This window comes from Lactuca saligna, chromosome 5 (genome assembly GCF_052625555.1).
Source record: "Lactuca saligna cultivar CGN05327 chromosome 5, ASM5262555v1, whole genome shotgun sequence".
In the NCBI taxonomy this organism is placed as follows: Eukaryota; Viridiplantae; Streptophyta; class Magnoliopsida; order Asterales; family Asteraceae; genus Lactuca; species Lactuca saligna.
This window is the reverse complement of record NC_136421.1, coordinates 243,345,544-243,357,933: the sequence shown is the minus strand read 5'-3', so window position 1 is coordinate 243,357,933 and position 12,390 is coordinate 243,345,544. Positions and strand designations below refer to the sequence as shown.

The following is a 12,390-nucleotide window of genomic DNA, read 5'->3' as shown; positions in this document are numbered from 1 at the left end:
ATATCAAAACAGAACGAGTGACACTTTTATTAAACGGTAAAGTAGAAAATTTTCCCAGTTTACAACTATCACAATCAGAAATATCATCAAATTTCAAAGAGCCTAACACACCAGTGAAAACCAAAAACTGTAAACGAGACGCTGACACATGTCCCAAACGAGAATGCCAAAAAAATAAAATTTTCATTTTTATAAAAATAAAAATTTCATTACAGAAAATATATATACATACGTACTAGGACTATTTTTAATTAAAACAAGTGACATGTATATATATTTTATTACAAAAAAATAAAAATCAATTTTATAAATTTTTTTATCAATGTTTAGTTTTCTTATTTTATTATTTATAACATCGTAATTATTGACGTATATTTGTAAATAAATATTTATACAGTTGATAATTTTGTGTGTGTATATATATATATATATATATATATATATATATATATATATATATATATATATATATATATATATATAAAATAATTAAGAATCGATAATAATATTATTAATGTCACGAATAGATATGTATATCTTTTTTTTGTTATTTAAAACAGATATGGAAAGACAGTTGTACATTTTTCATTTGGTCCATAAAATTATCATTATTTTTAGTTCAATTGTTTATATATCCAGCACAAAAATAAAAGATGTGAAAAAGATATGAAGACTCAAGAAACAAGCGAGTGTTCGATGGAAGACTCAAGAAACAAATGAGTGCTTTTTTTGACGTCACTGATCAGGAATAAGGGTAAACAACATTGGGGATAAGTGCATATTAACTAATGGCCCCTTTATTTTTAAAATTAATTAGGTATTTCGAGTATACCCAAAATCTTATACATATATGAGCTGCAGGTTTTTGACATAAAAGGGGAAGTAGTGATTTTCCGTGAGGAAAAGGATGTAAGAATCTCTGGGAAGCAAGAATGGACATCACAGGTGAGAGGGAAAGGATGAAGTGAGATGAGTGGGTTATGGGATCAAACTAATCATGGAATTGGTCGCCAAAATTCAAACCGAGAAGATGGAAGGGTGGGATAAAATGGCCAATAGAATCTGAACTGGCTAAGTTTTTGGCTCAGAACTTCATTGGGTTTCATTTTAGGGATTGCATAAATATGAAATCTGCTCTGGTGGTCGGAGATGTTTGAGAGAGGGTTAATGAACTAAAAAGGTAACGAACTTTGGTCTTTGTTCACATTAAGATAACCATGTCTTTTTTGTACACATTTGATCATTGAACTTGTTTGACCTATTCAAAATAAGGTAATATGACTGGTAATTATAGGTAACATTACCCTGTTATGAACAAGTCAAAGAAGTTTACTGGTTAAATGTATACCAAAAAAACATTGCTACCTAAATATGGACAAAAACCAAAGTTCCTTACCTATTTTGGTAATATTGGGCTCTTTATGTTAAGTGCAAGTAGTCATAAGATCCATTGATGTGACACGAAATTGGGTTGTCTGGTCCTTGTGTATGAGGAGATGGTTAAGTCTTGGGCCACCCTAGTTAGCCCCGCTAGCTAGGGGTTATGTTGTACACACTTAAGGGGCTAGGTTGTATGTGTTTTAAAGACCTAGCTACATAGCCTAACTCATGACTAGCTGGGACTGAACTGGGTTAGACCAAGCCTGACCTAATTGTTTATTGATTGTCGGAGCATGATCCTAAGGCACAGTCCCTGAGACGGTTCTTGTCCAATATTACCAAAAACGGGTAAGAAACTTTGGTTTTTGTGCATATTTAGGTAACCTTTTTTTCGTACACATTTGACCAATAAACTTGTTTGAACTGTTCATAATAGGGTAATATTACCATAATTACCAATCATATTACCTTATTTTGAACAGGTCAAACAAGTTCAATGGTCAAATGTGAACGAAAAAACATGGTTACCTGAATGTGGACAAAGACGAAAGTTTGTTAGCTTTCTAGATCATTAACCCTTTGAGAGGAGGCAATGAGGAGTGGGAGAAGGAGGCAGAACAAATTTTTGCCATAGTGGAAGAATGAAAAATTAGATTTAATTAGTGGGGAAAGTGTGAACTAATATGATTCTAATAATCTTTTTTAGGTCCAGAGCATATGTATGTGTATTGTGTAAGAGAGGAAATTCATATATAAGGTATGGGCTTTAAATTTATATTATCGTTTTTAGTTATAAGCTATTAGAATCGATTCCATAACAGGATGCCTCCAAGTCCACATTTTGACATGATGACATTTGAATTTTAGTAAGGAGCAACATCTTCCTTCTACTATACTTTCATCTACAATCTACATAATTAGTTAGTGGGAGTTATCAGTAGTGTAAGACCAAGGCGGCACTTGAAGAACCCTAGCAGCACGCTACTGTAACGGGCCTTCCCCCATAAAAAATAAGATTAACATCGAGTGTGCCGATGACCCACATACCAGATATTAAACTAATAAGAACAGATACTACACATGATCTTAGTCAAAAGGCCAAGAAAGGTAAGCTTATTCCCCTCCTGGGCTTCCTCAAGAATCCATCCCACAGGCTAAATACAATAAATCTTCATACTAAGGGTTTAATTTGGAAATGCATCATCATCGGGATGTTACAATTTTTGATTCCACACGACCAATGCTAGATTTTGGGAGAATAATCGACAAGAAAAGGCTTGACAGAAGAAGGTTGGTGAAAATGACAAAGGGTTTGAGGGATCTACTATTTGACTGATATTTTTAAGCATATAACACTTTTTCTACAAAATATTACCCCATTATTATTTTTAAAAAACATGTTATGCCACTAAAATTAGTAATATTTACAAATTATGCCATTGATCATCTAAGACATCCAAACAATTGATCCAGTGTTCCATTTTTTGTTCTCAGGTTCTAGGAAAACTATGAGTTTTCAAATGATCATTCTCTTATATATATATATATATACACACACACACATGCACACACACTAGCCGTTTACCCGCGCCAAGCACCAGGTGCTAAAAGTTTTTCAGAAATTAGTTTGTAGAGGTGGCGATTCGTTCTTTTGTGTAAATAGTTTACTACATCTAAACAATTATCAATGAGAGTCATGCTAGCATTAATGAAATCCATAAAAAAAATAAAAATGAAAAAGTTGGGACATTTTACTAATGCATACGAACCTATGATTGATTGTGCATTATTAATTGTGCAATACTTCTTTATACACCACATTTGATGTATAGATTTCATTGTTGTTGAATTGTTCGTCAAGCTTCACTAAAACCTTCGTATTGGAACGTGATATCCCTCTAGACAATGCCACATAAAAGTTGGCAATGCAAGAAAACTAATCCCTTAGATAAATACCTACATTTGGAATTTTAAAGCGAGAGTGAGTTGTTCTCCCCCTATCATGTTATTAGCCGCAACACCCGTTGAAGCGATGACAAGTGCAATATGACCACACGAACGGATATTAGCAAGTAAGCTTTGTAAAAAAAATGTTTGTTTTGTTCCACCAGGACCGTCTATGAAGAACACTCCTAGAATATCATTTATCGACATGTTGCATGATCTCATCATACACAAATTTTTATTCATGATAGAGAAAATCTTGCGCCACTAAATGTTCAGATTTTATAACTATAGAGCATTCTTCGTATACTTCATGAAAAACTCCAAATTCTAAATCGACATTTTGATCTATCTTTGGAAGATTAAAATCATCAATATCATCACCCAAAGATTGTAGGAATACCATAATGTCAGTGTGATTCAAATGAGTTAAAAATACGATATGTTGATGTTTTTTCATTCGGAAACATATTATATTCTAAAGAGACGGCAGTGACAAAAAAAAGTTGGTAAATAGCTTCGTTTAGGAAAATATTTTCCTTTCAAAAATTAGTTGCCTACCGGAAACATGCAATATTCTAGAGAATGTCCAAAGAGGTAGACGATAGTTTTTTTGCCGAATAGTTTACTTTAGGTGATTAGTTTGCAGTTGGCAAACAACAAATAGTTTTCTGTCGGAAATTAGTTTCCTTTAAAAGTTTTTTTTATGCCCGGAGGATAGCTTCTTTTTGGTTATACATTCGTTTAAGTTTATACAACACTAATGGTAAATACCATATTGTTAAATAAAAGTAACATGCTAATTTTCGTAATTAGTGAATGTTTATATCAATTAATCAACTTCTTAGATCATTAAACCGAATAATGAAATAAGAATAAAAAATCAATCCAACTAAGATTCAAAATAAAAAATATGTTGTCTTTTTGGTTAAAATAAAGATATATTTCAGTTTGATTTAAAAATATAGATACCCTACCATTTTTTCAAAATCTATCTTACTAAAACAAATATAGGTAAAACCATATAAATCATCAAATAGGTAGATTGTTATAAATAGCATAACATATATATTTTGTTACTGATGAATTATATATTTATACATGTTTTGATTTTGAATTTATTTTATAAAACAAATATATACATAACTATATGATTAAGTAGATGATGTAAAGTTAAAATAGATAACCATTATTTGTACCAGGCCAACAATAAGCATCGAGCATTAAGGGTTTATACATAAGTTCCAAATATAACAATGAAGTTACATACAACATTGAAGGTACAAATGAACAAAGTTGGTGCCCTTAAGTTCCAAATGTGACAATAAAGCCACTCAGTAACAAAGTCTCTCTCATCTAACCTGCACCAGAAAAACGAAGGTAAAACATTTTGTTACTATAAGACTAACATTTCTACAAATATATATTATTTTAGTTTTTTTCTAGCACAAAAAGTGTTGATACATAAATAGTTTTAAGAAAAATATTTAAGGCTTTTGGTATTTTAAAACTTATTTGATGTTGAAAAGTTGATAAAAATATCAAATAGTTGGATACATACACACATGGCCACTCCATTCATAACCACTAACACACAACAATAGCACATAAAACAACCAAAAATGAAAAGAGATGGTAAGAAAGTGCTTACCTCCAATTTGACAATACCAACCATGGGAGCCTTCAAATTTTTAACTTTAAGGCTGAAAATATTCTACATCAGGAAAATGAAACATGTTTCCTTCTTAATCTCTCTGTCAATTCCAATCACCAAAAACATCATTCAGTAAAGTTCCTAACCAGAATAAAGAAAATAAGTAAAAAAGTTAAACATTTTATGAATAGTGACTGTTTGTTATAACATAACTTTGAAAATGCCAAACTTTGTAATCTAGGGAGTATCTTACTTGAAAATCATTGAAAACAAATACACCAAGATAAAATGTAGTTTTGGGAATAGACACCTGAACAATTGTTCTTGCCAAAATTGAGGAACTCTAGTCTTATATAACTGCTAAATTTCTATAAGTTTGCATCATCATTTCATGTAAAGGTTATTAAAAGTATGTTACCTAGAATAACAATTAGCTGAGAGGTTGAACACTTAACAAAGCATTACAAACCAGAATAACAAATAACTACTAAATTTGTGTAATTCTGCATTATTCTAAATCAGGTGTTAATTATAACATCCAAAATTTAGAGCCAATTACCAAAAGCCCTTGTTCTCATTTCATGTCTCTTCATTGACTTGGCTTTTCTCCATTTTGAAAGTCCTCTCTTTTAAGGTCAAGACCTAATTAAGTGACATATACACATAAACAAAAATAAGAAGCATATAATGAAAAACTAACGATTTTAATGATTGAAAATCATACAAGTGGTTTAAAGTAAGTGGTATCTATGATCCACTTGGGCACATCTTTAATGTTTTCACTCAAATTCTTTTGACACCAGATCCACCTCCGTCTCCAAACACACTTATACATATCACATCCTAGCTACATGAATATGAGACCACCGACCTAAAATTGAAATCAAAACTAAAAATATCAAAATCATTTTCATGATGAAACATGATGAAGAACTAAGAATCAGCTAGAAAGATTAGGGTCAACTGGTTAAGATAGGTTTAAAACTTCGTGATGAAACCATAACAGGGGTTTCACAATGACAACAACATCCAAAAAATTGTTTGCGTTTGATGAATGACTCCACTCATTCAGTTCACGGGATGATGAACACAAAAACATGCACAATTATATTAAAAGTGATTTACATTGGTTGCAAAGGTTTTGATTCTAATTATTTTTTCTTCTTACATGAGAGCAGATTTGGAGGTAGATCAAGAAGATCCATCTCAAGAACCACTTGTACCTGGAACCATTTTACAAAAAACTAAATTACCTCCTTCAAATGAAAAACGAAAAATGGGCCAAAAATGTTGCCTAGGAAGTATAATGAATAAAAGGTGAAGATGGTGGTGACAGATGTGGGTTAATCGAATCCATCTCCATCTGATTTCAGACATTATGGGTCAAAAAATGGGTTCATCACATCCCTCTCCATCTTATTGGAGGAAAACACGGGTGAAATCAAATTTGAGAGATGGAAAGGGAAAGGGAAATCAAAATGGGAATTAAAAGGGACAAAAAAAACCTCAAGACATCTACGGTTGTAGGTGTTAGTGTCATGTAGCTACTAAAACTCCAAAAGTTCAAAAAAAACCATATTAAATCACAATAAAAAATCGATAACATGCTCATAAATGAAGAACCTACAATAGAAAAAAAAAATAAAGACAAATGAAATCATAGATCCACGACACTGACAGAGAGAAAGGGATAGGGATAGTGGGTGAGAAACCTTGGTAAGCATCTGTCTTCAAAATACCAAACAAAACGTTGATTGTGTATGTGTTTTTGGGTTTTCAAAGAGAAGAGAGAGACAAATAGGGTTTCTAAAAAGCTCAAGCAAATCAGTCTCATGTGTTTATTCAAACAAATTAGTAACTCTCATTGAATTCTCTTTGTTCCTCTGCCTCATATCTGAACCATCAGATCTCTTGGCTCATGCTCTCATACTCAGATGAACATATGCTTCCTTTGCTCCACCGGAAACCATCGTATCTGAGCCTAGTGGTTTATCGATAAATGATTCAGGTAATGGGTCTTTGAAAGCCTACAAACTACAAAACCAATTCGAAATTTCAAGCGTTATCACCAAATTGGATAATAATGGAGTCGTGGTTTTTGAGATTGAATGTTCATGAGGGAAGTGAGAAAGAAAATGAGGTGATGAATTTTGAAATGGGAGCTAGGGTTTTTAAAGTGATTATTGAAAAAAACTCCATTAGAGAACATAAAAGTGTAAAAAAAAATCCCTTGCTTATTATTAATTAGAGTTTTATAGTGAAGAACCAATGAAATCCAAAGCCAATATAGAAAATCAAAATCTTCAAGAACCCAAAATCGAAACCAAACATAAAAAATATCAACTTAGGGCTAGAAAACATAAATTGATTTAAGGTTCTTACCTGATACTACCGGACAGGGGTGTGTCGTCGCTAGTTCAACCAACACTAGCTAGAAAAACTTCTGCGAAAAAATTAAACCAAATAATCAAAGGAATAAGGTACCGAGAGAGAGAGAGAGAGAGAGAGAGAGAGAGAAAGAGAGAGAGAGAGAGAGAGGGAGAGGACTTTAAATGGAAACCGAGTCTTAGGTCGAGGAGAAAGAAAGAAGAAGGAGATGGGTAGTGGTGGTTGTTTCCTTAATTGAAGATGGATATGGTTTTGATCATTCGAACAACAGCTGATAAAGGTGATGAAGCTATGTTAGCAGAGGTCGATTTAGGGTTGTAAGAGATAAAATGAGAGAAATATATTGAGAGATGGTGAGTGTGGCAGAAGAGATACGGTGAAAAGAATGAGCGTTGCAGTTCTTGAAATCAGCAGAAAGAGATATAGGGGAAGTCGGGCCTAACCTGAGAGATCTTTGGCGACATTTGATGATTTAACATAGACTTCAGATTAATAGGCTGAAAGTGAGGAATATTGATTCAATGGCCGACTTGACTTTTGTTGACAAATATGATTTCAATGCATAAAACGTTTGTAAATTTTTCTTTAAAATTTGTAGCTCTTAAAATTCAGTATTTGAAGCTAAATGCTTATTAATATATATATATATATATATATATATATATATATATATATATATATATATATATATATATATAAACCGACATAAGTACGTCAATCACCATTCTCTAGTATTATTAACTAAGTGTGAGACTCATGTATTACATGAGTTTATTTAAAAAAAATATAAAATTTTAACAATTTGAAAAGTTTGGATTTATAAGAAAAATGAGAAATTTTTTGAATTATTAAAATTAATGAAGCTTTAATGTATTGAATACATTACATATATAAAATTTTCTAATAAATACCTTACATATATATATATTACCTTACATATTAAATGTGAAATTTTAATTTAATAAAATGAAAAATACAATAAAATAACAAGTGGAAAATAGAAAATTTAAAAATTCTAGAAAATATCATGTATCCAAATGAAGGAGAAGAGGACATGTGGCAAAAAAAACCTTCATTTATTATAGTAGAATATTAAATGTGAAATTTTAATTTAATAAAATGAAAAATACAATAAAATAACAAGTGGAAAATAGAAAATTTAAAAATTCTAGAAAATATCATGTATCCAAATGAAGGAGAAGAGGACATGTGGCAAAAAAAACCTTCATTTATTATAGTAGATGAGAGGTTTGAACATATTAGTCATTTGATCACTTTATACTTTCTAGGTATAACTACAATTCATTATTGTCAAAAATATTACGAGGAATATTTCGTTTATATCCTTGGGATTTTTAAATATTACATTTATATCTTTCCAAATTTTAAAATTACATATATATATCCGTATGAAACTATAAAACCCCCTCCAAATTCAAAATTTAATTAGATTTAAACTAATTTAATATTAACAAATTTTTCTAGAAATCAAAATTTCATATGATTATATAAATATAAAATAGATTATATAAAATACCCTTCCAAGCCATTAACCAAAATACTTGCCAATTCTGAAACGGGCAAACCTATTGCGTGTCTGCATGGTTAAAAATGAAAAGTAAAATTAATTTTTTTGAAAAGGGACGAATGGTCAATGACTTCGAGCCTATGTGGGAAGAGACATGGGTTTAATAATACCCAAAAGGGTGCCTCTTCTTGTGGGAATATTTTCCCTAGAAATGATTGTAATCTGTAGGGGATAAGTTTGCCTTATAAAAAGCTTGAACCCCGAATGCTCAAGGATTTAAAAAATAAAAGGTTTAGCACAAATTTGCACTTGCATCCTGTACACACACAGGCATCATTAAACAATCAATTTACAAGATAAAGGGCACGACGGTGGTATTATTTATTGAAAAACAATATTTGGAATAAAGAGATGTAATTAAATGGATCCAAATATCCGCAAGATTTATCAAAATTGGATTTTATTCAAGTGATTGTAGGTATAGTAATAGATATGCTGATATAGATATTTGTATAAGCATCATTAACATAATTGATTAGATAAAACTGTAAAAACTACAAATTTGGCTACAAAAAAAAAAAACTAACATACATAATAAAATGTATAATGTACAAGTATTTACGCATCGTTATTCAAACAAATTCAACACAAACCCTAAACTCAGGTTCTTTTTCAATCACATCATATTCCCCGACCCTGCGATACCCTCCAACCCCACTTCTCGATGACTTTCCGGTCACCCTTCTTGCCGCAGCACACGACCCACCACCACCACCCGTCGCCGCCACTGGCCCACCGGAAAAACAAGGTCGTGATGAAGCTGATGTGTAGCCAAATTCAGCGTCATCATGGTGTTTCAGAAGCTCAGACATAAGCAATACAAGAGAAGCCATAATTGCCTTTTTATATTTTTTTTTCACCCATAGAACTCTTTCAATATGCGTGTGTATATATATATATATATATATATATATATATATATATATACATGGAGAGTAGAAATGTCAGCCCATAGTAATAATTAAATATGGTGGCTGATACTCTGTTGGCTGCAGCTGTTTTACTCTTTTTCTTCGGATACTAAAAATTCAGTTGGCCTATTCTGATAATTAAAAATGGTGGCCTAATTCCCATGTTTTTTCTTCATTGAAAATTCAGTCGTATACTAATAAATTATCACAGTTAACAGACCCAAAAAATAAAACTTTCCACTTTTGGATTGGAGATGTGCCATAAAAAAATAAGATTAATATCGAATGGGCCGATGGCCCACATACAGCTTTCTCTTGGTTTCTTGCTTCAATCAGCCGACGTCGGACGCAAAGCCTTCCACTACTACTGACTTCCTTCACAAAAAAAGTTAAGCCAAAAGAACATCGTTTATCCTTTTTGTTTTTTATTTGTATATGAGTGTTCATATATTTATTTTTTTCTTTTTATTTTAAACAAACGAAAACAACGTTCTTAATGCATCCATTGATGGTGTAGCTGCATACCATAACTACAAGTTAAAAAACCAAAGCCGGTGAAGAAACTCCTGATCTTTCTAAGCTTTCTGCTACAAGAAGTCAAGAACTACATCATCCCCAACATCAGTTGCAGTTTAGTAGATTCAAAATTTTCGAAACCAATCCCATTCAAAATGTATCTGAAAACAAGACTTTCATTATTTAAATGTGACAAACACATTTAATTAAGTGTGTTTTTTTTTCTAACACTAATTAAAGCGAAATTAGCAACAACACAGATCCAATACAGGTGTTAAAAACCATATTGACATTGATACCTCAAAGTTCTACTCATCAAGTCCAAGTGTCTTCCTCATCTGTTGAACAAAGGCATGGACCTTTAGTTGGTCAGGAAGAGAGTTAGATACGCTCTCCTTGTTCTGAAAGCACCTTTTAGCCCAAGCGAACAATTTTGGGAATTCTTGTTCTATGTTAAATTCCCCGTAGGTTTTATAGGAATGAAACCTTGAATAAAATGGGATCAAAGATAGATCAAGGTACCCGAAACTGTCACCTCCAAAGTAAGGCTGGTCTCCAAGCTCTCCTTCAATCAGTTTCAGGCAATATATGAACTCTTTCCTTGCTGCATCTTGTTCTTCCCCTGTTGTCATGCACATGTTCCTCCCAATCAGGAATATCTGCATTTCCGTAGACAAAGTTATAGAAAAAGATTCGATAATCTAAGACCATTTTGCTCACTTTTAACTGAGATATGTAGATCTGGGTTGAAAATTACTTGATTACTTAGTTAAAACACACTTTCAATTCATTTGAGACGACCAAAATCAATATATTTGGAATTCTCTAAGAGGGCGAACCAACAACATGACTCCAACCCTGAATCATAAATATGTTAAATGCTAGATAGAATATGAAAAGTAAATTGAGGGAAAAATCAAGAAGGGTCAAAAGTTACCTTCTTATCAATAAAGTCAGACCAAAACCTTGCACGAGCTTTGCCATAAGTATCAGAAGGAAACAATGGAGATTTGTCTTTCCAGACTTCATCGATATATTCAACAATGATGCTTGACTCGCAGATCGGTTTGCCGTTGTGGATGAGAACCGGAATCTTCTTGTGAACCGGGTTCATCTCCAAGAGAAGCTGGCTTTTGTTCCTCAAATCCTCTTCTCTGTGTTCGTATGAAACACCCTTTTCAGCAAGGGCGATCCTGACCTTCATTCCATACATGCCAGCCCAGAAATCCAGTAGAATCACCTCTTCTTGTTTTGCCATTGTTGGGTTCTTGGTGATATATCATCGCTTTGTGTTTGTGTGGAAGTATGTAGATATATAACGTATATCTAGAAGCACGGAAGCATGGAAAAATTAAGTAGGCACGTAAATCCAAGTGTTAAATTGTTTTATTTATATGAATGTCGACAAAAATACTGTTATTTTAATTTTAAATCTAAAAGTTGGCCGACAATTTAGTATACAATAAATTTTAAATGGGTTTATCTACTTAAACAAATTTCAAGCCGATGGCTTTGTGGTTTGGCTTTGTGGTTAGTATAGCCGGTGAACAGTCTTCGTTTTTTGGAGCTTGGCTTCAATTCGCATGGTCATCGGCTTTCTTCACATGCGTATTCATCTTCCTCTCTCTCTTTAGCCCTCTAGTACGTCGACGAAAACTTCGTCTCCCTTTACCTTCGAGACACAAACAGCGATTGGGACTTCTCTCACATCTACTCGCTGCCTTCTCCTCGTATCCATCTTCTTTATGTTGCTCTTTTATGGGCATTTAGCTCCTCCACCACTATCATCTATCGGCTTTGTTAATTGATTTTTGTAGCTATGCTCAGTTGTATGTATGTGTGTGTGAAGACGATGTTGTTGGCGACCGACAAAGAATCGTCACTGGGAAAATGAATCGGTCATGGTTGTTGTCGTCGTCATCACCTTCATTTGGGAAATTGATTGCATCTGGGTTATCCTATCCTCAAAACAAAAATTAAACATTTTATATCTTCTCCCCCTCTCGAGT

The 12,390-nt window shown here is 32.6% G+C and overlaps 1 protein-coding gene and 1 non-coding gene across 3 annotated transcripts; both read right to left on the bottom strand.

Annotated features, from left to right (window-relative positions):
• Window positions 1-2,295: 2,295 nt before the first annotated feature.
• Window positions 2,296-2,491, bottom strand: LOC144999406 (U2 spliceosomal RNA). Its single transcript, XR_013660878.1, has one exon. It is a non-coding gene; the product is annotated as a U2 spliceosomal RNA (small nuclear RNA).
• Window positions 2,492-9,433: 6,942 nt separating this feature from the next.
• Window positions 9,434-11,707, bottom strand: LOC145047167 (putative glutathione S-transferase parC). Of its 2 annotated transcripts, XM_078995402.1 has the most exons (3): window positions 11,319-11,707; window positions 10,681-11,040; window positions 9,434-10,542 (listed from the first exon to the last, which is right to left on the bottom strand). In XM_078995402.1, the coding sequence occupies exons 1-2, from the start codon at window positions 11,637-11,639 to the stop codon at window positions 10,690-10,692; spliced, it is 672 nt and encodes a 223-aa protein (XP_078851528.1). In that variant the 5' UTR covers window positions 11,640-11,707; the 3' UTR covers window positions 9,434-10,542; window positions 10,681-10,689. The 2 variants fall into 2 exon arrangements, with proteins under 2 accessions (XP_078851528.1, XP_078851527.1); XM_078995401.1 differs by lacking the exon at window positions 9,434-10,542 and having other exon boundaries at window positions 10,562-11,040.
• Window positions 11,708-12,390: the final 683 nt, after the last annotated feature.